The sequence below is a fragment of the Fukomys damarensis genome, unplaced genomic scaffold (assembly GCF_012274545.1).
Source record: "Fukomys damarensis isolate Sample0158 unplaced genomic scaffold, DMR_v1.0_HiC HiC_scaffold_15, whole genome shotgun sequence".
NCBI lineage: Eukaryota > Metazoa > Chordata > Mammalia > Rodentia > Bathyergidae > Fukomys > Fukomys damarensis.
Window position 1 is genome coordinate 22495644 of NW_022900927.1, and position 26970 is coordinate 22522613.

At 46.9% G+C, this 26970-nt stretch overlaps 2 protein-coding genes across 32 annotated transcripts in view; both read left to right on the top strand.

Moving 5' to 3' along the window:
• The window catches only part of Ikzf4 (IKAROS family zinc finger 4), a 32987-nt gene extending 20625 nt beyond the window's left edge, over positions 1-12362 (top strand). For 26 of the 30 annotated variants that reach the window (XM_019210742.2, XM_019210755.2, XM_019210762.2 and 23 more), the window contains 7 exons: positions 134-238; positions 1582-1842; positions 3651-3818; positions 6756-6905; positions 7369-7500; positions 8702-9413; positions 10562-10837. In XM_019210742.2, coding sequence (XP_019066287.1) covers positions 134-238; positions 1582-1842; positions 3651-3818; positions 6756-6905; positions 7369-7500; positions 8702-9413; positions 10562-10727 — 1694 coding nt within the window. In that variant the 3' untranslated portion in view covers positions 10728-10837. Of the gene's footprint in view, positions 1-133; positions 239-1581; positions 1843-3650; positions 3819-6755; positions 6906-7368; positions 7501-8701 lie in introns of all 30 variants that reach the window. The other 4 variants (XM_033763688.1, XM_033763689.1, XM_033763692.1 and 1 more) reach the window with 2 other exon arrangements.
• Positions 12363-15784: 3422 nt separating this feature from the next.
• Positions 15785-18325, top strand: Rps26 (ribosomal protein S26). Of its 2 annotated transcripts, none has more exons than XM_010644717.3 (4): positions 15785-15869; positions 16104-16281; positions 16944-17074; positions 18204-18325. In XM_010644717.3, the coding sequence occupies exons 1-4, from the start codon at positions 15867-15869 to the stop codon at positions 18237-18239; spliced, it is 348 nt and encodes a 115-aa protein (XP_010643019.1). In that variant the 5' UTR covers positions 15785-15866; the 3' UTR covers positions 18240-18325. The 2 variants fall into 2 exon arrangements, with proteins under 2 accessions (XP_010643019.1, XP_010643018.1); XM_010644716.2 differs by lacking the exon at positions 15785-15869 and adding an exon at positions 15898-16017.
• The last annotated feature ends 8645 nt before the right edge of the window (positions 18326-26970 follow it).

A 26970-nucleotide genomic window follows, 5' to 3' on the forward strand; every position in this document is an offset into this window, starting at 1 on the left:
CTACCCAGCAACGCCCTGTACATGGCTATGGAATAAATGTGAAATTTAACTGATTTTTTTTTTTAAGATTAGTCAATGGACAGTAGATGGCTCCAGCCCCAGCATTACCTGCCCTCTTGTTCTCTCCTCCAAGGTAGCGGGGACTCATCTCTGGAGAAGGAGTTCCTCGGGGCCCCAGTGGGGCCCTCAGTGAGCACCCCCAACAGCCAGCACTCTTCTCCCAGCCGCTCACTCAGTGGTAAGTGCAACCCTGTACCCCCTCTTCCCCAGGCACTAGGCACCCCCATTTTTGTTTTTCCGTCAAGTCACTTTTGACTGGCAACCATTTCCCCATCATTACCTCCCTCTGGTTTCCTACTCAGTCTCTAAAATTGCAAAGAAGCTCACTGTCTAGGGCTTTTATGGTTTCTGTAAAGACAGTGGATAGTTAGGGCCAGGGATTTAGCTCAGTGGCACCACACCTGCCTTGTAAGCACAAGGTCCTGAGTTTGATCCCTGGTACTGGGGGGAAAAAATGAAAAAAAACAGTGGATAGTCACTACCAGACTAGGGTGGGGACTAAAAGGGGCATGGGTAGCATTAAGATAAAAGCTCCAAGGGCCGAGGATTTGGCTCGGTGGTTCTGCCTGCCTCATAAGCACAAGGACCCACGTTCAATTCCCGTAAAAAAAAAAAAAAAAAAGATAAAAGCACCAAAAAGAAATCCTAGCCGGGCATGATGGTGAATACCTGTAATCCCAGCACTCAGGAGGCTGAGACAGGAGGAGGATCACAGCCAGTTTGAGGCCAGCCTGGGTTGCACAGTGAGTTCAAGGCCAGCCTAAAATACATAGTGAGATCCTGTCTGAAAAAGAAAAAAGAAAGAAATTCTAGAACTAGAGAACCAAGTCATTAAAATAAATGGTTATTAGGTAGAGGAAATAGAAGTACCTCCCTGAATCCCCATACCCCATTTTCCTGCCCAGGCAGGGTCCGCCAGACTGCCCCTCCCCAGCTGGCCCTAGATCTGTGACATTCTCTAAATGGTTGGAATAGCCAGGAATGTAGGTCACAGCTACAGCCAAAGCCTTCTCCTCAATAGCTGCTCCCTCCTGTACCCCGCTTCATATTTATACAGTGAAGGAGAGGGGTCTTCTTATGACATGGAAGGATAATGTAAGACAATTCTGTCTTTCAGTTCTGATATCTCTTTAGCTTGTTGTCCCTCTTTAGTCTTCTGAGGACTGTTTTCCCGCCACTGTTGCTTGCTGGCTTCCTGCCCAGGGCCAAGGCAGACATCTTAATAACGGGAGATTAGAGAAGAGGCTCCCCTATACTGCCTCCTCTCCTCAGTGGCAGAAGAAGAAATCCCATGTACCCCAACTTTTTTTCTTGAAGCCTATTTGCCTGGTGGGTGGGAAAGAAGGGAAAGGTTTTCAGGTTCCAGGAAGACTCTGGCTTCATCCCTGAGGATACTATGGTGTTGGCCTCTTAAGGCCTGTCTGCCTCAGGGCCTGGAGACCCCATTTCATATTTCAGGAGTGTTGTTCTGCTCTGGACAGCACCCACCTTGTTTGTTCTAAACACCATCCCACCCTCCAGCCAACTCCATCAAGGTGGAGATGTACAGCGATGAGGAGTCGAGCAGACTGCTGGGCCCAGACGAGCGGCTGCTGGAAAAAGATGACAGCGTGATTGTGGAAGACTCGTTGTCAGAGCCTCTGGGCTACTGTGATGGGAGTGGGCCAGAGCCTCACTCGCCTGGTGGCATCCGGCTGCCCAATGGCAAGCTCAAGTGTGATGTCTGCGGCATGGTCTGTATTGGCCCCAACGTGCTTATGGTGCACAAACGTAGCCACACGGGTGAGTGAGCCAGAGGGATCCAGGGAAGAGCTCCCAGGGTGGTGGTGAGAGGCAGAGCAGTGCTGGGACAATGGCGGCAAGAAGAGCAGGAGGCCACACCACAGTAGGGTGGCCTCAGAAAAGGAAGAGTCTCCAGCACATTTTCTAGCTGACAAAAAAAAAAAGGAGAGCTAGACATGGTAGCACACATGTGCCTATAATCCCAGTACTTAGGAGACTGAGGCAGGAGGATCGCCATGAGCTCCAGGCCAGCCCAGGCTATACTGTGAGTTCAAGGCTAGCTTGAATTACAGGTGAGACCCTGTCTCAAAAAAACAACAATAAATAAATAAAAGAAAAGAAAGAGGAATGGGATTTGGATTCCCCTCAAGATCTGTACCTCTGAGACACTTTCCTTAGCTGTTGTTATAAAGAAAAGCTGATATTTTTCTTAAGATATGAGAGAGAAGCCTGGTGTGGTGCACACTTATAATCCCAGGACTCTAGGAGACTGAGGTAGGAGTGTCACAAGTTCAAGCCCAATTTGGTTAATTTAGCAAGACCCTCTCTCAAAATAAAAAACACAGAAGGAGGACTGGGGATTTAGCTCAGTGGTTCTGCCACCTGCCTCAAAAGAATAAGGACCCAAGTTTGATTCCCAGTACCAAAAAAAAAAAACACACACACACAGAAGGGCTTAGGATACAGCTCATTGTGAAGATTCTGGGTTCAATCCCAAATACCAAGAAACAAACAAAAAAGAAAAAGAGAGGGATGTGTTACAGATCAAGAGGGATCTTCAGAGCTGGGTGTGTATTTCAGTTAGAGCATGTTAACAAAAAAGAAAAAGAGAGGGATGTGTTACAGATCAAGAGGGATCTTCAGAGCTGGGTGTGTATTTCAGTGATAGAGCATGTATTCAGCATGAGAGAGGCCTTGGGTTTGAGTCCCACCACCACCACCACCACACACACACACACACACACACACACACACACACACACACACACGCCCGGCACGATGGCTCATTCCTTTAATCCCATATAATCCCTAAGGGAAACTGAAGAAGAAGGATCACAGGTTTAAATCCTGGACAATTTAGCAAGATTCTGTCTCAAATATAAGGGGCTGAGGTAGTAGCTCAGTGGTAGACTCCTGGTTTCAAGCCCTGGTACTCAAAAAAAGAAGAAGAGCTGGGCATGGTGGTACATGCCTATAATTCCAGCTCTCGGGAGGCTGAGGCAGGAGGATCACTGTGAGTTTGAGACCAGCCTGGGCTACATAGTGAGTTCCAGGTCAGTCTCAACTACATAGTGAGACCCTGTCTCAAAAAACAAAACAAAAAAGAAGAGGAAGAAGAATCCTATAGTCTAACAGGGTAGACTGGGTATTGTTTGGTTCTCTCATAGCAGAGAGAGACAGACAGAGATATCCTTTCCTTAGCCTACTCAGACTTTGAACTCTTAAGGCAGAGTGGACCCTATTACACTCAGTTTTTTGTTTATTTGTTTTTTGGTACTGGGGATCAAACCGGGGACCTTGCGCCTGCAAGGCAGGCAGTGGAACCACTGAGCTAAATCGCCGGCCCAGCACTCAGTTTTGGGTAACTGTCTTTAGGCCCAGTATTCTGGGGCTGGTACCCCTATCCTGCCATAACACTCTGATCCACATCTTCCCAGGGTAAGACTGTCCCCTAGTGCTCTTTATAAAGCAGCATTAGTGTTTGCGGCACGTTCCTGCTCCTCAGCCATGTGTTCAGGTGGGAGGCTAGGTTCAGTCTTCGGCGTTCCTCACACCCAGCCCTCTGGGATCTGTTCTCTCACTTGCAGGTGAGAGGCCCTTCCACTGCAACCAGTGTGGTGCCTCCTTCACCCAGAAGGGCAACCTGCTGCGCCACATCAAGCTGCACTCTGGGGAGAAGCCCTTCAAATGTCCCTTCTGCAACTACGCATGCCGCCGGCGTGACGCACTCACAGGCCACCTCCGCACACACTCAGGTCAGTGAGCATCCAGCCGGAGAGAAGACAGTGGGCCCAGAACACCCAGTAAATAGAGCTCATCAGTGTCTGTCACCCAGGAGAGGAGGACTCATGGAGCAGATCTATCCCTGCCCCTCGGACCCTCCTCTGGGAGGTGGGGCCCTCTTTCTGATTTATTTAGGTACTGGGGATTGAACCCAGACCCCTCACACTGAGCTATATTTCTGTCCCCTTTTTAATTAATTAATTTATTTATTTTGAGATGGGGCCTTGCTAAGTTATGAGTGCCTAAACTGGGCTCAGACTTAGCTCACCTTCTCAGAGTGCTGGGGTTACAGGTGTGTAGGTGTGTGTTACCATGCCCAGCTCTGGGGACTCTTTGTGGGGCACTTTACTACCACACTGACATGGGGCGTACAGAACGCGAGCACTGCTCTTGGCCCCTCCCTGACTTTTGTTTTTTAAAGACTGTGATGATGCCACTGACATCTGTGCCCTGCCGTTCCCTTACTTCTGAGCCCCGCGGAAGGCCCCCTCACACTCATCTGTCCCAGGCCCATACTTGTTACTACCTTTACCCATACCTCATAATACCAGGGGTCTTTGACAAATACTAGCTATGCTCGCCTCTACTTTCTACTGGTTTCTGTAAATCGCCATGAGCCTCTGAAATGTGGGAAAAGGGAAAAGAGTATCCCATTTCTGTGCTTTGTCCCAAGAGGTTGTCACTTTGCTGGAGGCAAGGAAGGAGCAAATCCAGAGTACCTTGGATTCAGTGCTCAGAAGGGTGCTGGGGAACTGGATTAACACAAGTTTCTAGCTCAGTCAGGCTGTATGAATCAATATCTGTTGGAATCAGGTGGACAAATAGCACTTTTCAGGCATTTTACTAAGTTTTGGGCTTTTGACTTGGACTTGGGAAAAGGCCAAGAGCTGAGCTGGCAGGAAAAAGGGAGCTCAAGATTGAGAAAAGGCAGGAAGAGGGGAAGAGGGGAAAGAATTAGTAGGGTCTGTCCTCAGAAATTTTCCTGGCTGTTTTTCTTTTTCTAAATTCTCCTGGTCCAAGACTTAAAGGGGCAGAGCAATCACTTTACCACTCTACTTCTCTATCCATTTACCTTGTTCCAGGTTTTCCCACCTTGTAAACAAAACCTCGTTTTTCTATATATGTGGAGGAACAGTGAGAAGGATCATTGCTGACTCAAGCTTTATACTCTACAGAGCATTTTGTTTGTGTCTCCTCGAGTGATCCTCTTAAAAATTGCAAGATAGATGGTATTATCCCATTTTGTTGCAAAGGAAACCGAAGCTGTGGGGGAAAAAAATAAGTTGTAGGCCACATTGCTATTCTACAGCAGAGTTTGGCCCCCATGAAAATTCCATTTCTAGAAATCCATGTGTCTTGGGCTAGAGATTTAGCTTGGTGGCTTAGCCTGCCTCACACACTCACCAAAGAAAAAAAAGAAAAGAAAAGAAATCCACGTGTCTTTTTCTCAGAAAAGGGGTGGCTCCCTCTGTAGTTTGGAACAAGGATAGGTTGGCCCCTGGAGTTCTTACAAGGTCAGCTGTGTAGATTTTGGAGGTTTTTCTGTGGATTATTAAGTATATTATTAATCATTAAGCACATTATTATCAAAAGCAGCTACCAACATACTGTTGGTTCTTATCTCTATGAGCTGCTTCCTGTAAACCCACAGTGTAAGAAAAAAAGAGGGCTGGGGATTTAGCTCAATGGTTCTGCCACCTGCCTCCAAAGCACAGGTCCCAAGTTCCATCCCTGGTACCCTCCCCCAACCAAAAAAGAGCCTAGAGAATGATTCCTCTCCCAGGAGATAAACCATTTCCCCAAGGGTCTTGGGTCAATAGAGACTCTGTGTTCACTTCATCCCAAAACACTAGGGTTTGCAGAGCAAGAGCAAAATGCTCAGAGGTTGATTCAGTCAGAGCTCAGCCTTGGCTCGAGGAGGGGGAATGAATAACAATCACCAGCCTCCTAGAGATACCTTCCCTGTCTCCTTACTCAACAGAGGCAAGAAACATAAAATATACAATACCTCGTTCTTCACTTGTTTTCTCTCCTCTCACAAATATCACGTTATAAGAGTTGTTTTTAGAGCCAGGTGTGGTAGTACAGGCATATAATCTCATCTGAGGCAGAAAGATCATGAGTTCAAGGCCAGCCTGCTTTTTACTTCAGTAAAAACAAGATCTATGTAACCAATTTTTAAAAAAATAAATAACAAACCCAAACTTGGTGTTCTGTTCCTTTTACTCTTCTCCTTTATTTTCTTCTCTGTTGTTTTATTCTTTCTCTTTTCAAAATCTCTTCTCAGTAATGGTTTTCCTGGTACTGTCTTGATATTTCAGTGTAGAGAGACCAAAAATAATAAAACCAGGCAAGGTTTGGAGGTAAAAATACAAGTAAAGGTCAATGAAAACTACTCATCCCCACATGGGCAGATCTAAGGGCCCTCATTTCTATTACCCCAGCCCATCAATTTCCCCCAAACCAAAGCAGATAAGTTTAGCAGAAAAAAAAATCCCCTTGTCTGATAAACAGCACTTAAACCCGTCTGCCACATGGAAAGGTTAAACCACAGTCTAGGCCCAGGCTCTGAGGTCCTTGGGTGGGGCCTGCCTGCCTGCCAGGGACAGTCCCCTACAGCGTCCCTGCGTCTTCACTCCCTTTGAGCAGCAACTTGGTCATCTAGGACCCCACCCCCTGCACACTGCTGTGTGTCCTGGGATTCACTTGCTCCGTAGCTACACATCATCCCTCTTCCCCAAGTTTGGTTCACCTGTCCACTGTTGCAGGTAAAGTTCAAGAAGGAAAGAGATGCAGAATTCAACTTAGCAAAATCCTTTCCTCCCCATGCTAGTGTTCATTTGCTCCTGGATGAATGTGCAGAGCTGAGACACAGGGGGGGAGTAACTCTGATGCTGTCTCTCCTCCAGTCTCCTCTCCCACAGTGGGCAAGCCCTATAAGTGCAACTACTGTGGCCGGAGCTACAAACAGCAGAGTACCCTGGAGGAGCACAAGGAGCGATGCCACAACTACCTACAGAGTCTCAGCACTGAAGCCCAAGCGTTAGCTGGCCAACCAGGTGGGGCTGTGGGAAGTACTGGGGGCACACTGAGGGGAGGAGAGCCAGAGGAAGTTCAGGGCAAAGGGATTCCAGCACCTCCTCCCACAGAGGGATGCAGTATGGGGAACAGGATATAGTTACCCTTGGTAAATCTACCATTTACCTAAGTACCCCAGCTGATACAGCAGAGCCCTATGGTAGGTGTTGTAAGGAGATCCAGAGGTTGAGGGAAGTTGGGTCTGTATCCTCAGACTAATGGGAGAGAGAATACAAAGAATAAAACGCAAGCTTCAAATGTGTAATTGTCCCTAAATGGTGTAGAACGTTGCTGGGATATGCTTCTGCTAGGGCAGAGCCCAGTTTCCCAGGCATTAGGTGGATTCTTCCTTGGTTACTGACCTGCTAGATTTCTGCAAAGGCTGCCGGGCCAGTGCTGTTCCTATTCAGCTACTACTACCTATCCCCACCTCCCTCCCACTAGGTGATGAGATTCGTGACCTGGAGATGGTGCCAGACTCCATACTGCACTCAGCATCTGACCGGCCAACTTTCATTGATCGTCTGGCTAACAGCCTCACCAAACGCAAGCGTTCCACACCCCAGAAGTTTGTAGGTAAGAGTGAAATCAGCTTGAAGCCACAGCACAAATAAATCTGAGTTCTGGTTGCTAAAGCCAGAGATTTTGGTCGAGGGGTTTCATTTAGGGAAAGAAAGTAGCTTGGAGGTTTCTGGTGCTTAGAATCTACCCCCAGAACAGGAGGAAAGTGAGTGGAGGAGGTCATTGTTGGTCATTGCTGGACCCTTATGGTAGTTGTAAGAGGAAGTGGTCAGAGCTCAGGCTCTCCTCGTTTTTCAGAATAGCAAGGACTTCAGGCTATAGGCCCTTAGAGCCAGGGAGAAGTAAACATGGTTTCTCCACCTGGGGCTGGCATTAGCTAAGGACCTGGAGCTTCACAGAGTGTGGTGAAGGAGGCATTCAAGGAGTGAGCAGCCTGAGACCGAGTCCTCCAGGGTTACAACCTAGAGTCAGGGAGCAGTCACATAGAGGACCTAACCTCTAGGCAAACAAACGAGTTATAGTAAGTAATATTAGGAAAGGTGGGGGTGCCTGGCATGGTGGTGCACACCTGTAATCCCAGCACTCAGGAGGCTGAGGCAGGAGGATCACTGAGAGTTTGAGACCAGCCTGGACTACACAGTGAGTTCCAGAGCAGTCTGAACTACATAGTGAGACCCTGTCTCAAAAAACAAACAAAAAAAAAACCCGTAAGGTGGGGGGTCATCTCAGTGGGAGAGCATTGCTTAGCAAATGTGAGGCCTTGGATTCAATCCCCAGCACCAATTATAACACAGGGCCGGGGATTTAGCTCAGTGATTCCTCCGCCTGCCTTGCAAGCACAAGGACCCAAGTGCAATCTCGGGTACCAAAAATAAATGTAAAAAAAAATAATAATAATAACACAAAGCCAGGCATCATGGCACACACCTATAATCCCAGCATTGGGGAGGCTGAGGCAGGTGGATTGCTGTGAGTTTGAGGCCAACCTAAACTAAATGGTGAGTTTAAGTGCAGCTTTTAATACTAAGAATAATTTTTATTATTATTAGGTACAATGGCACATTCCTGTAACTCAGCAGCTTGGGAGGCTGAGACAGGAGGATGGCCAATTTGAGGCCAGCCTGGTGACTTCACAAGACCCTATCTCAAAATAATAACAATAATAATGAGAATAAGAATAATGATAAACCTAGTAGAATTTAGGAGAATTTAGAACTGTTCACACCCAGTCCTGCTGAGACCTTCTTCTCCACAGGTGAAAAGCAGATGCGCTTCAGCCTGTCTGACCTCCCCTACGATGTGAACTCAGGCAGCTATGAAAAGGATGTGGAGCTGGTGGCCCACCACGGCCTGGAGCCTGGCTTTGGAGGTTCTCTGGCCTTTGTAGGTGCAGAACATCTGCGTCCCCTCCGCCTTCCACCTACGAATTGCATCTCAGAACTCACGCCTGTCATCAGTTCTGTCTACACCCAGATGCAGCCCCTCCCTGGCCGACTGGAGCTTCCAGGGTCCCGAGAAACAGGTGAAGGGCCCGAGGACCTGGGGGATGGAGGTCCCCTCCTCTACCGAGCCCGAGGCTCCCTTACTGACCCGGGGGCATCCCCCAGCAATGGCTGCCAGGACTCCACAGACACAGACAGCAACCACGAAGATCGGGTTGGGGGGGTGGTGTCCCTCCCTCAGGGTCCCCCACCCCAGCCACCTCCCACCATCGTGGTGGGCCGGCACAGTCCTGCCTATGCCAAAGAGGACCCCAAGCCGCAGGAGGGCTTACTGCGGGGCACCCCAGGCCCCTCCAAGGAAGTGCTTCGAGTGGTGGGCGAGAGCGGCGAGCCCGTGAAAGCCTTCAAATGTGAACACTGCCGCATCCTCTTCCTGGACCATGTCATGTTCACCATCCACATGGGCTGCCATGGCTTCAGGGACCCTTTTGAGTGCAACATCTGTGGTTACCACAGCCAAGACCGGTACGAATTCTCTTCCCACATTGTCAGGGGCGAGCATAAGGTGGGCTAGCGACCTCTGCCCCTGCCCTTATCTGCCACTCTACTGCCCCCGCAAGTGTCTAGCTCTGTCCCCACCACTGGCCACATGACCTCACATGTAACCCTGACCCTCCTCACCTTTTCTTCTTTTCCCTGACTGATTTAGGCATTGTGATTTTTCTCTTGCCCCAGCACACTGAGTTATTTATTGGTTGTTTTTCTTTTGCCTTTTTTTACGCCTTTTTTTACTTATGGCCATTCTTGCCACTTCCCTCACACCCCTCAGCTTCCTTCTACATTAGGCCTAATTTTTTTTCTAGTTGATCCACCATCCTCTAACAGCCCCAGGGGTCAGAAGCTCCTCTTCAAAGGAAGAGACTTTGCTCTTCTTGCTTTAATCTTTGCCATTTACTTTACTGATTCTTCAGTTTTGATGCTGATACCTCCCAGTAGCCCCACCTCAGCTCTGTGGCATTATATCTCCTCTCTGGGACCCTTGAACCTGGTACTATCCATACCTCTCGTGCCCTCTCACTTTAGGCAGCTTGCACTATTCTTGAATGAAGAATTTCCTCATTTGGAAGTAGGAGGAGCTGAAGAAATTCTCCCTGGGCACTGTGGGAATGAAGGTCTTCTTGAGCTCCCCGAAGCCTCCCTTTGGGGTCTCCTTCCAGGATGTTATACAGCTCTCCCTGTCCCCACCACCCCTGTCACCACTCTAGCCTCTTCAGCTGGCCACTCAACTCAGAGGCAGCTTTCCTGTTCTTGGAGTGACCCCATTTTATATTCTCAGGGGCCAAGGCTAGGTCTGCCACCCTCTGTCTCTGACAGACTGGGAGCCTCAGGTGCCTAACTGGGAGTCAGGGCATGAGAAGGGGTGAATAAAATCTCTCTCCTCAATTTCCCAAACTTCTTCACTCTTATGACCTTCCCAGGCTCTCTGGGACTCCTCCGGTCCCTGTCCTGTGACAAACTGGTGGGCTGCTGCCTGAGCAGAGGACCTCTCAGCCCCTTACTCATGCTGCCTTCTCTCCCTCCCAGCAGGAGTCACCCTCTCATTCCTGGACTTCTGGGCCCTGTTTTTACCATCAGTGGCAGGAAGAAAAGGGTGTCTCTTTTCTCTCTTTCAGTATAACCAAAAATGATCCCAGGATGAGCAAGGCTCTGTGCCCCTCACCCATTCTGCCCCGCCTCCAAGTGGGCTCATCCTTCACTACCTTCCCACACTCAGCTCCCGGACACAGGGCAGGAGGGGCCTCTGCTCTGGCTGCTGCAGAGCCCCTGGCTCTCTGCTAACTGTGGATTCTATTTGGAAAACCCAGGACTCACAAGAGGGGGAGAAGTCGGCACAACTCCACTGCAAGTGGAAGTCTCTTTCTCCAGAGTTTCCTGCCCACGGCCACAGCCATCCCACTCTCTCTTCCTTGAGATTCAAACCAAAGGCTGTTTTTCTATGTTTAAAGAAAAAGTAAAAACCAAACACAACACCTCACAAGTTATAACTCTTGGTCCTTCTTCTCTTTTTCTCTTCCTTTCCCTTCCATCTCTTTCTACGTGTCCTTTCCTCATTGGCTCTTCTGCCTTTCCTACTTTTCTCACTCCCTGTCAGGTATATTGGGATTAAGGATTAGATCCCGGGATTGGGGCCCTTCGGGGTTCTGGGAAGAGTGTACCTTATCCCATCCGGGAAAGGACATCACTTTCTCCTCTTCCACCTTTCACTCCCCTATTATACAATTTCCCCAAGAGAACCAGATGGCAGGAAGAGACCGCCCAGGGTGATTGTTCCTCCTCGACAATGTAGCAATAAATAGATGCTGCCAAGGGCAGAGGACGGGGCAGTCAGCTCAGAGGAGAGTGGTCCCTCAGAGGGGAAGAGTTTTCTCAATAGCACCCTGGGCTACTCACTCCTGTCCAGGATGGCAGCAGAGCTGAGAGTAATATCTAGGCTTCTCCTGAACTATTCTGGTTATTGAGCCCCTTCCCTCAGACCTACCCCTTCCACTTCTGCGTCTGCTGTGTATTGATGATACCTCATAAGGACGAGTCCCCCTTGTCGGGTATCAGAGCCTTAGGGTGCCCCATCCCCTCTAGTCAGCCTTGGCACCGGTAACCTCCCGGAACATGAAGGACTGTGCTCTGAGGCAACTCCATGCCCGTGAGAGCAGAGACTGGAAGGGCAAGACCAGGTGCTAGGGAGGGAGAGAGGGGCATCCTGTCTCTCTCCAGACCACCACTGCACTTTAACCAGGGTCTTAGGTACAAAATCCTACTCTTCAGAGCCTTCCAGCTCTGGAACCTCAAACATCCTTCTGCTCTCTCCCAGCTCCTTTTGCATAAAAAAAAAAATTAAAGAAAAAAAAAACACAAACTGAAACCCACATGGAGAAAAGAGGTGTTTCCTTTTATACTGCTATTCAAAATCAACATCACAAAAATAAAAAAATAATTTCTAAAAAAAAACACTTTTCCAGACTTTTGTTTTTCTGTGTCAGTGTCCAAGCTGCGGGTGGGATTTTATAATACTTCTGGCAGCTTCTTTCCTTGTGTACATAATATATATATAGATATATTTTTAATCAGAAGTTATGAAGAACAAAAAGAAAAAAACACAGAAGCAAGTGCAATACCACCTCTCTTCCTCTCCCAGGGTTTCCTTTGTAGCCGCTTTGGTGTTTCCTTTGGCCTTGGCCCCTACACCTCCCCTCTTTCTCTGGTCCCCACCCCCCCTTTTTTTTAAAGAGTTTTTCTTCTGTCTTAAGGGGAGTTAAACTAGCTTTTGAGACTTATTGCAAAGCATTTTGTATATGTAATATATTGTAAGTAAATATTTGTGTAACGGAGATATACTACTGTAAGTTTTGTACTGTACTGGCTGAAGGTCTGTTATAAATAAACATGAGTAATTTAACACCCCTGGTTGTCTTTGCAGACTTCCTTTGCCTAGCTTTTCCACTGAGAGGGAGGGGGCGTCCTTGCAGCATATAGCACCAATTAATCAGTTTAGGAGGTAAGCAAGTATAAGATGGAGAGGAAACCAGACACATATGCTCAGGTTGTTGGTGCAAAAGAACAGAACATGGAGCCTAGAATGGGAAGTAGAGTCTTTCCTAGTAGGAGTGTCCAGAATGGGAGAGAAAGCTGACTTGCCTATCTATCCAAAGCAGAATTGTTATCAAACTTTTTTTCCCCCAGAATTTAAGAATTGAACTCAGGGCCTGGTTCATGCTGAGCAAATGTTCCACCACTCAGCCACACTCCAAGCCCAATAGTCATCAAACATTTGTTGAGAACCTACATGTGCAAAATGTACATCCTCAGGAAGATAGAAGTGATATAGAATCTAACACTCTGAGTATCTCAGAGTGCCAAGTACTGTACTAGGTCTTCATTTAATTGGAGAAACACTTATAAATGCATGATCATTGTTGGTAAAGAAAACCCCAAGAGATAAAATAACTTTTCCAAAACCTGTCAGTAAGCAGTGGAACCAGAAATTTTTTTTTGTTTTTTGTTTTTTGTTTTTTGTTTTTTGAGACTGGGTCTCACTATGTAGTTGACACTGAGCTGGAACTCACTATGTAGCCCAGGCTGGTCTCAAATTCACAGTGATCCTCCTGCCTCAGCCTCCCGAGTGCTGGCATGCGTCACCATGCCTGGTTCATGGAACCAGAATTTGAACCTAGGAGTGTATGACTCCAAAGCCTGCCTGTCCCTTTATGCCGAGGAAATCCAATGAAACCCCAAGCTATAGAAATTCAAACAGGGCCGGGGATTTAGCTCAGAAGTTCTGCTGCCTACCTCACAAGCAGAAGGACCAAGTTCTATCCCCAGTACCCTCCCCCAAAAAGAAAGAAATCCAAGTAGCCAGGCGTGATAGTGCACAACTATAATCTCAGCACTCTGGGTGGCTGAGGGGGGAATACTGAAAGTTGAGACCAACTTGGGCAATTTAGCAACTTAGTGAGACCCTGTCTCAAAAAATACAAAAAGGGCTGGGAATGTAGCTCAGCGTGGGTTCAATCCCTAGGACCTCAAAAATTAAAGAGAATAGAATGAACCAGAGGACTTATGTCATAAGGGTATTATTTCTTGAACCTTGTATTTTAGTTTGCATGTACATATATTTGCATTTGAGTATGTATTGGGTACCAACGTAAAGTATGCTTCTATGTGTCTGGATCAAAAACATTTAAAATCAGTGGCCCAGGCTATACCTGTATCCATTTGTTGGCGAGGAGCATAAGAATATCTCTTACTAGCTTTGGGTAAACTTGAACAAGTTATTTATCCACTCTACATCTCAGTTTTTCAACTTTTTTTCCCCCTCTGGTACTGAGAATTGAACCCTCGTCTTCACTCATGCTAAAGCAAGTGCTCTACCACCATGCTACATCCCCACCCACCCAACCCCTTTTTTTGAGACAGGGTCTTACTATGTGGTTCAGGCTGGTCTTGAACTCATTATGTAGTCCAGACTGGCCTGAACTCTTGTGATCCTCCTGCCTCAGCCCCCTAAGTGATGGGATTACAGGCATATGCCACCACACCCAACCCCCTTTTTATTTTCTCTTATTTACTTACCTATTTATTTATTTATTTGACACTGGGGATTGAATTAAGAGCCTATACATACCAGGCAAGCATTCACTACCAATGAACTATGCAGTCAGCCTTTTTTTTCTTTCTTCTTTTCTGAGACAGGATCTTGCTATGCAATTCAGGCTAGCCTTGACTTTGAAGGGATCCTCCCACCTCATCCTCTCAAGTGCTGGGATTACAGGCATGTGCCACCTTGCCTGGCATTTTCTTTCTTTTTTGAGACAGCAGTCTTGCTATGTAATATAGTCTAGCATTGAGCCACTATATAACCCAGATTGGCCTCAAATTTGCAATCCTCTTGCTGTGGTCCCAAGTACTGAGATTTCCCAGACTCTTAAAATTGTGCTTTTCAACTTATTTTTTATTTGTTGGTGCTAGGGAAGGACCCAGAGCCTTTGCAGTGAGCAACAGGACTAGCTCTTTGAGACAGGGTTTCACTAAGCCTCTAAATTGCCAAGGCTGAGTGGAAACTGCGATTCTCCTGCTTCAGTGTCTCACAGAGCTGGGATTATAGGCCTGGGCCAGCAGGGCGGGCCTAAATTTTATTTTATTTTATTTAATAAAAATAAAATTTATTTTTATTTATTTTGGTACTGGGGATCGAACTCAGGACCTTGTACTTGTGAGGCAGGCAGCAGAACCACTGAGCTAAATCCCCAGCCCTAAATTTTATTTTTAATACAGGGTATTTGCTTAATTGACCAGATTGGCCTTGAAATTGATGTTCTCCTAACTCAGGCAAGGGTAGCAGAGATTACAGGTGTCACACCTGTCATTTTTTTCAGTCTTTTTTGTTTTTGTTTTTGTTTTTTTGGTACTGGGGATCGAGCTAAATCCCCGGTCCTGGTTTTTTTGTTTTTTTTTTGAGACAGAGTCTTACTATGTAGTTCAAGTTGGCTTTGAATTCACAGCAATCCCCTTGCCTCAGCCTCCAGAGTACTGGGGTCACAGGAGTGTGCCACCACGACCTGCTTTTTCAATTTTTAAAGTGAGGATAATAATAGTGTCTATCTTATAGGCTTGTTGAGGGTTAAGTGAGTTAATATTTAGAGTGCACTACCACAGTGCCCAGAACTGGCACTGTGCTAACAGCAAAGCCAGGTTAAAAGGGTGGATAAGGGCCTAGGCTACAGAGCGAGACTCTGTCTCAAAAAACAAACAAAAAGCCCCCAAACCAAACAAAACAGAAACACGGATAAAAACAGTTGCAGCACCAGTGCACTTGTCCATGGCCTATCTTTATGGAAAGGAGATAGGCCATAATGGAAAGGAGAATTCACAAAATGTTTTGTTTCCTCTCAGGTCTTCCAGTTCATAATCCTAAACCTAGTCAACAGGATTGTCAGAAAAACAAAACAGGGACAGTGTAGCACCGCCCTTAAAGACTAGGGGCCAAGGGCCTCTAAACTTCGAACTACTACTCCCGCCATGCACCGCTCCGTTCGCCTCGCCTCTAATAGGATAAGCGTATTGTGGCTTAGCCTCGGGCTAAATCCACCTCCACCGACGCATAACCGGAAGTTATAACGCCTAGAATTACTTCCGGGCTGTGGTGGTGTGAAGTGTTTTAGGACTATATACTGTAGTTGTCTTCCGCCGGTAGGATAAATACTCCCACAGATATTTTGTGTCGCGGATAAATAAATTCTAGAAACCTCTTTACACCCTACATTTCAGCGTAAATGCTAAATAATCATTAAAATTTGAGGAAATTAATTTTTCGTGCTTAACTCTCGTCTTCTAAATCCTCTTCCGGTGTGAGCGTATGAATCTCTTGCTATATAAGAGGGCGCGGCCGGGTGCCGGATCCTCTTTCGGGTCCTCCCTTCCAAGATGGTGAGTTCTGACGCGTGGTGATCATGGTGATCCGGTTAAAGGCTAAAAAGAACATACGTTGGGATTGTGGGGATTTGGGAACTCGGCCATGGTTTATGAGAGGACTACGTGCGTTTATAACCTAAGAGAATCCAGCGCGTTTCGGAAGGTGCTACCAGTGGGGAGGGTAGCGGGAAAGGGGCTGCCGAAGCTAGGTAAGTTGCGCTTCTAACGGGATGTTTTGTCTTGATGCAGACGAAAAAAAGAAGGAACAACGGTCGTGCCAAAAAGGGCCGCGGCCATGTACAGCCTATTCGCTGCACCAACTGCGCCCGGTGCGTGCCCAAGGATAAGGCCATTAAGAAATTCGTCATTCGAAACATAGTAGAGGCCGCCGCCGTCAGGGACATTTCGGAAGCGAGTGTCTTCGACTGTAAGTGCTACTGGCGCGAGCTGTGCAAGGTTCTCCCCTACCTCACCCTTGTACGGGCTTTGTTTGCACTTTCCTAGAATATTAAGTGGTCGCTGATAAAAAGGAATAGTACGGTTTTTTTTCCTGTTATTTTGAGATTTGGGCCTAGTGAATGTTTATGATTAATAGCGTGCAAGTTTTAGTGGTGAGTTTGAGTCTTCATGACTACTTGTTTGGGGGATAGGATTTGAGAAACTTGGAGGCAGAAACGCGGCCCTGTATGTAACAACTTTTCAATTAGTGAAAGTCCACAAACGAGTGAGACCCTTGACTGTTTGAAGAATGAGATGGTGATGACACATTATTTTCTTGAAAAGAAATTACTTAAGAAACATGAAGGAACCCAGGAGTAGTAGCTGAGAATGCTGTTGAAGGGAACAGGATTCTTAGTTTATTACATGTAGGATGTGAATTTGGTACCTCTGAGGGTTATGCGCGACAGTTGCACATACTTGCTTATGTGTCAGAAACTGAACCGATTGCCGTGGGAATGAAAGTTTCATGGCTGTGTCTGATGAACAAAGTGAGTTTAGTTTTGCCTTGATAGCAAGAAGTAATGCAGAGTGGTTATATATAAAAAGGGTGGATAGAAAAATAACTAGTAATTATGTTCTATTTGTCAGCTTATGTGCTTCCCAAGCTCTATGTGAAGCTGCATTACTGCGTGAGTTGTGCCATTCACAGCAAGGTGGTCAGGAATCGATCTCGTGAAGCCCGGAAGGACCGAACACCTCCACCCCGATTTAGACCTGCTGTGAGTGCGGGGGGTTTCTTTGTTTTTTCATATTTGTTTGATTTTTTTGAGTCTGGCCTTAAACTCATTGCTATTGTCCTGCCTCAGCTTCCCAAGTGCTGGGGTTATAGGTATACACCGTCACACTTATTTCTGTATTTTAAAAGGATGTGGAAGCAAGAGAGGTGACAGTAAAAAGATAGGCAAGAGCCAGAGACATTTCAAATTAAGGTCTTTGGGAAGGCAGATGAGACCCACATCTAAGCACTTGCTTGGAGATACTTAGCAAGAATTATTAGAAGCCATGCCAGGTGTTCCAGGCCCATAACCCCAGCTACTGAGGAGCCTGAGGCAGGAGAAATAAAAGTTCAAGGCCAGCCTGTATAATTTCTTTTAAACCATCTCAAAAAAGGTCAAGGTATCCGGGATGTAGCTTAGTGGCATAGCACCTGCTTGACAAGTACAAGGCCCTGAGATTGATTCTCACAACCAGGGGGAAAAAAGGTCAAAGGAGCCAGGGGTTTAGCTCCAGGGTGCCACTGCCTGCCTCACAAGCATAAGGTGTCCTGAATTCAATCCCTGGCAACAACAACAACAAAAAAAGGCCAAGGATATAGCTCAACACTTAACTGGGTTCAGTTCAAGGGTTGGTGTGGGAGGGTGTTAAAAACACTTTTTAGGTGAGATGATATACTCTACTGATATCTACCAGCTTTCCAGGCATTCTTATGTCCTGAATATATTGTTAAGACTTTGGGATTGTGACCAGTGGTTCTGTTAAGGTTTTGTTTTGGGTGAGCTGTGATGCCTAGGCCAGTCTTGAACTCCTGGGCTCACATGATCCTCCACTTCAGCCTCCCGGGTAGCTGAACTTGTGGGTGCATGCATGCCTCCACATCTGGCTTAATACCCATGGTGGTAAGGGCTGGGGATTTAGCTCAGTGGTTATGCAGCCTGCCTCACAAGTACAAGGTTCTGAGTTGATCCCTGGTACCCGAAAAAAAAAAAAGGTCCATGGTGGTGTATGTTTGCCTGATGCTAGAGGATTAAACTCAGGGCCTTGCACTTGGGAGACAGGCACAGTGCCACTGAACTAATCCCCAGCCCTAGATCTGTGGTTTTTAATTCATTTCACTTCTTTTTCTTTCAGGGTGCCGCCCCACGACCCCCACCAAAGCCCATGTAAGGACCTGGGTTTTAATGGACCGAAGAAAACCCATCTCCAGGCAGAGGGAATGAACTAATAAAATAGATGTTATACTTTATACAGCATTTTGAGTGTTTCTGCCAGATGTGGTTTTGTGTATGTTCTATGCCTCTTTTTTTTTTTTTTTTTTTGGTACCAGGATCGAACCTAGACTATTAATCGTGTGAAAATGGTTCTGTTTATTCAAAAACCCTGTAGCTTCACTAGAGCTGTTGAAAACAACTTGGTGGCACAGGCCTGTAATCCCAGCACTTGAGGCCAGGAGTATCCAGCCCAGCCTGTAACTTGGTGAGGCCTGTCTTGAGAGTGCTGCAAGGCCCTGAGATCAAGTCTCGGTATCTCTTTTATTTAACCCTGGCTTTGGAGTTATACCAGTGTATGTCCTCAAAAAGTTGAAGCAAATTGAATTTTCAGAACACTGAACAAAGTAGTGTTGGCATGGGCGCGGCCTCACAAGAGTTCTTCTGTGCACTGTTATGACCCCCTTCGCGGGGTAAACAGTGCAGTGGAGTCCAAGGCCAAAGTGAACTAAACCTGATGGTCCAGATTTCACCTTGCAAAATAACATTCAAAGTAGAGCAGGGATCAGAGTTTAGGATTGTCTCTAGGGATCCTACTTTGCCGGGAGGGTGTAACATTGGTAAAAATTGCTTTATTGAAGTACAGGGGTACACATCTAATTCTAGGTTGACACAAAAGTTTGAGGCCAGAGTGAAACCCTGTCAAAAAGGAGCTATATACAATATGGCGAAAAAAATGAAATACACATGGCCATTAATTCCTCAAAGTTCCCTAATTTCAGACAGGCATGGCACCCCTGGGCTACATCCCCCACCCCTGCTGCAGGATTATCACTTTGTACCACCCTACCTAGCTCTCCTCATTTTTATTTTTGTCCCAGGAATAGAACTCAAGAGGGACCTTGCGCTTGCGAGGCAGGTGGTGGCACTGCTGAGCTAAATCCCTGGCCCTTCATTTTTAGTGCACTCTTAACTGTGGTCATTTGGTGTTTTTAAGACAGTGGGATCAAACCCAAGGCCTCACGCTTGCTAAATAAGCACCCTATCATTAGCTACAGGCTACCAAAATGTACATGCTTCCAAGAAAAAAGCTTGTAAACTTTAATACTAAATGTATTCAGATATCATGGGATTAGTACAAGTTACCTTTGACCCGTACAAGAGGTGCTCAAAGGGGTGGCCATGAGCTTCCAGACATTTACTAGAAGAACAAACTGCTGCTTGGGTTACCTTGGTCAAAGATTGCTGCACATGCATTTTTACTTAAAGGCTGGCAGTATAATGGGTTTTCTGCAATATACATCTAGGGTTCCCCTTTCAAGGGTAACACCATCTGCTGAAGAAACACTTTTTCTTTTCCTGAAGTGTGTATACATTTTGGGGCAGATTCTGTTTATCGCCAAAACTTACTGCTATAATGATTATACAAGTGCTCTGAATTAAGCTAGTGAAGTTTGTCAAAAAGAAACAAGCTGGCGCTGGACATGGTGACGCACGCCTGTAATCCCAGCACTCAGGAGGCCGAGGCAGGAGGATCACTGTGAGTTCAAGACCAGCCTGGACTACATAGTTCCAGGTCAGTCTCAACTACATAGACTGTCTCAAAAAAACCAAAAACTAAAAATAAAAATATAGGGGGCTGGGGATTTAGTTCAGTGGTTCTGCCACCTGCTTCACAAGCACAAGGACCCAAGTTCAATCCCCAGTACCAAAAACAATACTATAGGCCAGGCGTGGTAGCACATGCCTGTAATTCCAGCACTCAGGAGGTTGAGGCAGGAGGATTACCCTGGTACTGCTGATGTCAACGTCACACCATGATGGAAATATTGATAGAGAATCCTCAACAACATGGACCTTGCACTTGCCAGGCAGAGATGGTGCCACTGAGCTAAATCCCCCACCCCTTCTTAGTGGACTAGAACAAAAACTAAGAGATCATTTACAGCAGCAAAAAAACAAAATGTTTCTGCCCAGGGAACTACACAAAAAAATTATGGAGCTCACTGGTGAGCTGACAGGTGAACAGGAAGGCACAGCATCACAAAGACCTACTACAACAACAGGAAAACCAGAAAGACGTCAACTGCGCCCTTAAAAAAGCACAGGAAAACCGGAAAACAAAACATATGGACTAACAGTGTGAGTAATACTTGTGTGGAACATTCAGTTTTCATGAGGGAAGACTGCCTTGTGAGAGTCTGAGGCCAGCCTGGGCTACATAGTTCAGGGCCAGCCTGAACTACAAAGCAAGACCCTGTCTCAAACTACTTGTGTGGAACATTCAGTTTTCATGAGGGAAGACTGCCTTGTGAGAGTCTGAGGCCAGCCTGAACTACAAAGCAAGACCCTGTCTCAAACACACACACACACATACACACACACGAAAAACTATAACTTTTTTTTTACTATAACTTACCTAGGGAGTTTTTTGTTTGTTTTTTTTTTTTGGTATGAGGAATTGAATTTGGGTCCTTGTGCTTGCGAGGCAGGCAGCAGAACCACTGAGCTAAACCGCTGGCCCCCTAATGAGTTCTTAGCAGGTTTTGCTGCTATAGAAATTTCAAAAATCTTGAGTTTTAGAGCTTTTTAAAATTTTTCAATTGCAGATCATTGGTATACAAATAAGACAGGTCCAGATCACATGGCATCTTGTAGACTTGGCAAAGACTCTAGACTGAAAGTGTGATGGTAAGCAATGAATCCACTTCACACCCATTTGGAAAACTGTAGTTAAAGCCTGAGGGCTGGGGATTTAGCTTAGTGGCCCCACACCTGCCTTGTAAATACAAGGTCCTGAGTTCAATCCCCAGTACTGGGGCGGGGGCTGGGATTTAGCTCAGCAGTTCACCAGCTGCAGCTGCTGCCTGCCTTGCAAGCACAAGGACCCAAGTTCGATCCCCGGTACCAAAAAAAAAAAAAAAAAAAAGCCTGAGTTGGGCAGTATGGTCACTCCTATACTCTGAGCACTCTAGGAGGGTGAGGCGAGAGAATCATAAATTTTGAGTGCAGGGCTGGGGATTTGGCTCAGTGGTTCTGCTGCCTGCCTCGAAAGCGCAAGGACCTGAGTTTGATACCCGGTACCAAAAAAAAAGGCTTGAGTGCAGACTGCAGACTGAGTAACAATGACTCAGCAAGACCTTGTCTCAAAATTAAAAACTAAAACAAGGGTTGAGGACATAGCTCAGTGCAAAGCTCCTTAGTTTAATCCTCAGTGCCATCACCCCCTGCCAAAGTATCAGCAAGAGCCAGCACACTCCTCTAATCCCAGGACTCTGAAGGCTGAGGCAGGAGGATCACTGAGTTTGAGGCCAGCCTGGACTACATAGTGAGTTCAAGTCTAGCCTAACGTATATACTAAGACCCTGCTTCAAAAAAAAAGGAAGTGTAAAAAAAATAAAATAGTGATGGCAATCCACTGGAGCGGTGTGGCGATCTCCTTGCACAAAATCTCACTATGTACTCCAGATTGGCTTGGAACTCACTATGTAGCTCAGGCAGCCTAGAAATTGCAGCAGTCCTCTTACTTCAGCCTCCAGAATACTGGGATTACAGGCACCACTACACCCCACTAGAAGGTAATTTGTGTGTGTGTGTGTTTGTGTGGTACTGGGGATGGAACTCAGGACCTTGTACCTTCAAGGCAGGTGCAGTGCCAATGAGCTAAATCCCTGGTAATTTTTAAAGGCTGCATAGAGACGGGCTGGGGATTTAGCTCAGTGGCATAGCACCTGCCTGGAAAGCGCAAGGTCCTGAGTTTGATCCCTGGCTGAGGGAGAAAGGACTGCAAGTTTGAGCTCAGACTAGACAATTTAGTGACTTACTGAGACCCTGTCTTAAAATTTTAAAAGGCTAAGGGTTGGGGATTTAGCTCAGTGGTTCAACTGCCTGCCTTGCAGGTACAAGGACCCAAGTTTGATCCCCAATACCCCCCCCCAAAAAAATTTAAAGGCTAGATATGCAGCTCACTGAAAAGGCCCTGGCTTCAATATCCAATACTGAAAAACAAAAACAAAAGCAAGTTCTTTGAAAACTATATAGACTGTTTTGGTACTGCTTGGTACTAGAGCCTCACACATTCTAGGCAAGAACTCTATCAATGACCTACATCCTTGGTCCTTTTTATTTTTCATTTGGAGACAATCTTACTAAATTGCCCAGGCAGGCCTTGCCAGAGTGGTGGGATTACAGGCATGTACTACTGCAACCAGCTACTATATTGTTTTTAAATTTAACAAATAATGCTTGTGTATTACCGATCAATCATTTTGCAAATGTCTGCAGGAAACATTTCCTAAGTGTTGTTGTTGGTTTGAGACAAGCTCTCACTGTGTAGGCTGGCCTTGAGCTCATAGTGATTCTCCTGCCTCAGCCTCCCACATGCTGCGATCACAGGTGTGCACCATGTGGCCCTACACTCAAGGTCAGGCACAGTACCTAGTTGACCAGGCACACTGCCTGCAGCAGGTGCTCAACATTTATAGCTGAGCTGGGCCCGGGCCGCACACCTGTAATCCCAACACTTGGGAAACCACCTGATTTGCAATTCATCCTGACTGCAGGCTGAGTGACCTGCAGACTCCACAGGTTGTCAAAGTCCAAAAGCTTCTGCACTTTCTTAGTGTCAGGAGCTTCTACAATGATCTCCTGATCCAAGGCTGAGGCCTCAGGGACATCATTATCCCTCCTGCACTGGGCTCTGAGTTCGCTTTAGCAGTCTTGCTGCCGAGCTTCTCACTGGGAATGGTGGCGATCCCCTTGCACACAAGTGGTGTGGAAGTTGGTGCCCAGGTGTACGCAGCACTTACTGATGGCCTGGGCGGCCTCCCTCGCAGTCTGGTGGGGATGTGGCCTGCGTTGGCAGGTCCTGGGGAAAGGCATTATCAGCGTGTTGCATGGTACAATGAGCAGGCATGAGCGTGGTGGGAGCCTCACCCTCTGGGTGCCATCTTGCTGGGGTTGGGGCTCAGGAACCTGGAGGCACCAGTTGGCTTGGCCAGGACCATGTGGCGTGACCACTGTGTGCGACTTAATGTCTGCGTCTAGTCCCTCGCCACTTCCACTCCACTGATGACGGCTGCTGTGCTGACTTGAAGGTATCTAGTCCCTCGCCACTTCCGCTCCACTGATGACGGCTGCTGTGCTGACCCTTGAAGGTATTTAACCCCAACTATGTGCTCACAAATGAGTACGCTGGAGGGGATGGGACATCCCCATGGCGGGGGCTGTTACAAGGTGGACAATGAAAGTCGAGTTTATGAGGCAGAAAAAAGGAGGAAGACGAGGTCCACAGGAGAGGCGATATTGTCAACAGGTTCAATTTGTTTGGGGTTTGAACCACAGAACTGGTGAAAATACAAGGTCATGGATGGGTGCAGCTGAGTGGCAGAGCACTTACCAGCACGCACAAAGCCCTGACTTTGAAATCCAATGCAAAACAAAAACAAAAGCGAGTGGAAGAGTGGGATGTTTGCAGCTGAAAATATGGAAAGATCGGGCTGGGGATTTAGCTCTGTGGTTCTGCTGCCTGCCTCGCAATCACAAGGACCCGAGTTCGATCCCTGGTACAAAAAAATATATATATATAATATACAATATATATATGGAAAGGTCACAGCGCTGGTCAGGGGTCCTTTTGGCAGAGCCAATGAGCCAGGTTGCACAGGCAGCTCAAAGCCCTGGGCTCTAGAGGACTGTGAGGAGTTTCAGGAGGTGACGAGAGTGCAAAACAGGTCAGTAAAGCATGCTCTGGGTGTGGCAGGACATGGCTCGAAGGGTGACCTTGGGGACTGCATCTGTCCCTGGCCTTTCCTCTGGTGCTGCTCCCCCAAGCCCTCCCACTGATATAGGGGGAAGGGGTGGAACTCCCAAACCTGCTACATATCCAGGACGTGAGTTCGTGTTCTCTAAAATCGAAGAATGAGTTCTAGGAACAGTGGAGGTTAAGAGTAGGAACATTTATTGAGGGAAGGAAAGCTTCTAAGAGAGACAGAAGGGGGAATTGAAAGTGGGTTGCCCGCTCACCCAACTTTTCGAAGAGGTTTTTATACAACAAAGCCATGTTGTTGGTGAGGCGGGCACAAAGCAGGACAAAACTATAAGATCCAATGGAAAATACAAGGTGGGCATGAGGTGGGATGAAACCATGATCAATAAGATTACAAGTATAGTCACTCAGGTACTATTGATTAAATGGGGGTCTCCTAGAAAGCATACAAGGATTTTCAGTGAGGGTGGGGGTCAGGGATGTTTCCTGGAAAGGCTGGGTTAAGACCTTGGCCCCCCACCCAGGTAATTGATACCTATTTAGAACATCAATCACTGCTGTTTATCCCTAGAGGCAGCACAAAGGTATAGTAGTTTCTCTCCTTTTACAGTTCTGGCCACAGTGAAAGTGTCTTGATTGTCCTCCTTGTTGGCTCCTGGCTGTGTTGGCTCCTTGAGGGAGGCCCTGTCTAACTGCCTACAAGATATCTCATTAACTTACCTTTCTGCAATACCACCACAGTGTTCCTGCCCTGCAGGCAGCTGACCACTCACCAGATCCTCTGAAACTGAGTCTAGGCTTTTGGTCCCAGTCATGGAAAAGTGAGCACGCCAGGGTTGGAAAGGGTGCCTGGGATTTAGAATCCACCAGGCAGGGTGTCCTGGGGTCCTAGCCTTCTTTCTGTGACTGTACATGAACAGAGATAAAGGCCAGGTCCAAGGAGTCCCAGTGGGCAGTGTGGCCTCCAGTCCCAGCAGGGACCCCGATTCACAGCTGCTCCCCAAGGCTCACCTTTTGTCTCTGCTCTGTTTTGTCAGTCAGCATTGCTCTCACGGCCTCTGAAACAGAGGCTATCTGGGAAAGCAGTGAGATGAGACAGGTCCAGAACACGAGGAGAGAAACTGGGGCAGAAAGTGGAATGGAAGCCAGATGCAGTGGTGCATCCCACTAATCCCAGCACTCGGGAGGCTGTGACAGGAGGATGGCCCCAAGTAAGGCCAGCCTGGAATACATAGCAAAAGCATGTCTCAAAGAAAGAAGAAAGCGAAAGAGAATCTCTTTTCCATCTCCTCGTTCCCAAAGAGTTCAGAGGACACATTCATTTGCTCCAGGAGGAAGCACTACACAGCCTACCCGGGCTGGGTGCCTGGATGCAAGTTGATTATCTTGGACTACAGTTAAAGTGAAGGCAGTGAAGGCCACATCGATGTTAGTACCGTGGGGTGACCAGAGGGGGCAGCAGGGGGCAGCAGAGTGTAGCAGACAAGAGCTGGATTTAGGTGCCTAACTGTACTTGCCTTGCTATTCTGTTGACTTGCAGTTTTGGGCAACTTATGCTCTCTAAATGTCTGTAATTTCACTTTAAAAAATACTAATAGACCAAGTGTGGTGCCACATGCCTGTAATACCAGGACTCAGGAGGCTAAGGAAGGAAGATTGCCATGAGTTCTAGGCCAACCTGAATTACATAGAGTGAGACTGTTTCAAAAACAAAACCAAAAACACCCCCCACAAAAACAAACAAACAAAACCAATGGCAATAGCTACAGGCTGGGCATGGTGCTGTACACCTGCAATCCCAGCTGCTTTGGAGGGTGAGGCAGGAGGATCACAAGTTTGAGGTCAGCCTGGGTTGTTCATCAAGACCCTGTCTCAAGGGCTGGGATTTAGCTCAGCGGTTTGGTGGCCTGCCTTGCAAGCACAAGGACCAGAGTTCAATCCTCGGAACCCCCCCCAAAAAAAGACCCTGTCTCAAAAAATAAAAAGGGCTGGGGATGGGCTCAATAGTAGAGAACCCCTGTATTCGATCCCTAGTAACACAAAAATAAATAAAAACTGTAATGATTCATAAAAGTATGTTTTATTCTTTTTTTTTTGGTACCGGGGATTGAACTCCGGTCTTTGTGCTTGCAAGGCAGGCCACCAAACCGCTGAGCTAAATCCCAGGCCCTATATGTTTTATTCTTATAATTAATAAGATTGTGTTTGTTTTGTTTTTCTTGGGTACTGGAGATTGAACTCAGGACCTTGAGCTTGCAAGGAAGATGTGGGGCAACTGAGCTAAATCCCTACCTAGCCTGTTTGTTTTTTTGAGACACGGTTTTGCTATGCAATTCAGGTTGGCCTTGAATTCACAGCAGTGCTCCTGTCTTAGCCTCCCAAGTGCTAAGTGTCAGTGCTAAGTGTCAGGTAAAAAAGTTGAAAACCAAGACTAGACCAGAATCACTACAAGCCTTTATTGTAGGGACAATCTCTGGGGTGTCACCAAACAAAGGAGAGTGACAGCAATATGGCAGAGACAGGGAGCACTTCTTATGGGACTGGGCTGGGGTTTATAGGAGCTGAGGTGGGATTGAGTGATGTAGTGGCTAAGGATTGGGAGTTTGTGACATCACTAGGAGGGGCTTCTCTCTTGGCGGGAAAAGAGGCATGATGGGAAGAAGAAGGCTGTCCTTTAGTGGGAGAAGCCATAATTTTAGGTGAGAAGCAGGGCATAATGGGAAGAAGACTATTCTTTTTATGTAGCTGCCATTTTAAGGTGAGGGAAATCTAACACTAAGATAAGAGGCATGTACCACCATGGCTAGAACCATGATGCATGATTTGGTGGGGGGTTACAGGGAATTGAATTCAGGACCTTGTGTTTGCCAGGTAGGCATTGTGCTGCTGAGCTTCACCCCCAGACCTTTTTTTTTTTTTTTTT

Bases quoted from the DNA above. Each gene is read 5' to 3' on its own strand.
- Rps26 (XM_010644716.2), top strand. From the start codon at position 15,958: ATGGTTTATGAGAGGACTACGTGCGTTTATAACCTAAGAGAATCCAGC. The intron at 16,282-16,943 runs GTAAGTGCTACT...TCTATTTGTCAG, and splicing joins GGAAGCGAGTGTCTTCGACT to CTTATGTGCTTCCCAAGCTC. The intron at 17,075-18,203 runs GTGAGTGCGGGG...TTTTTCTTTCAG, and splicing joins CACCCCGATTTAGACCTGCT to GGTGCCGCCCCACGACCCCC.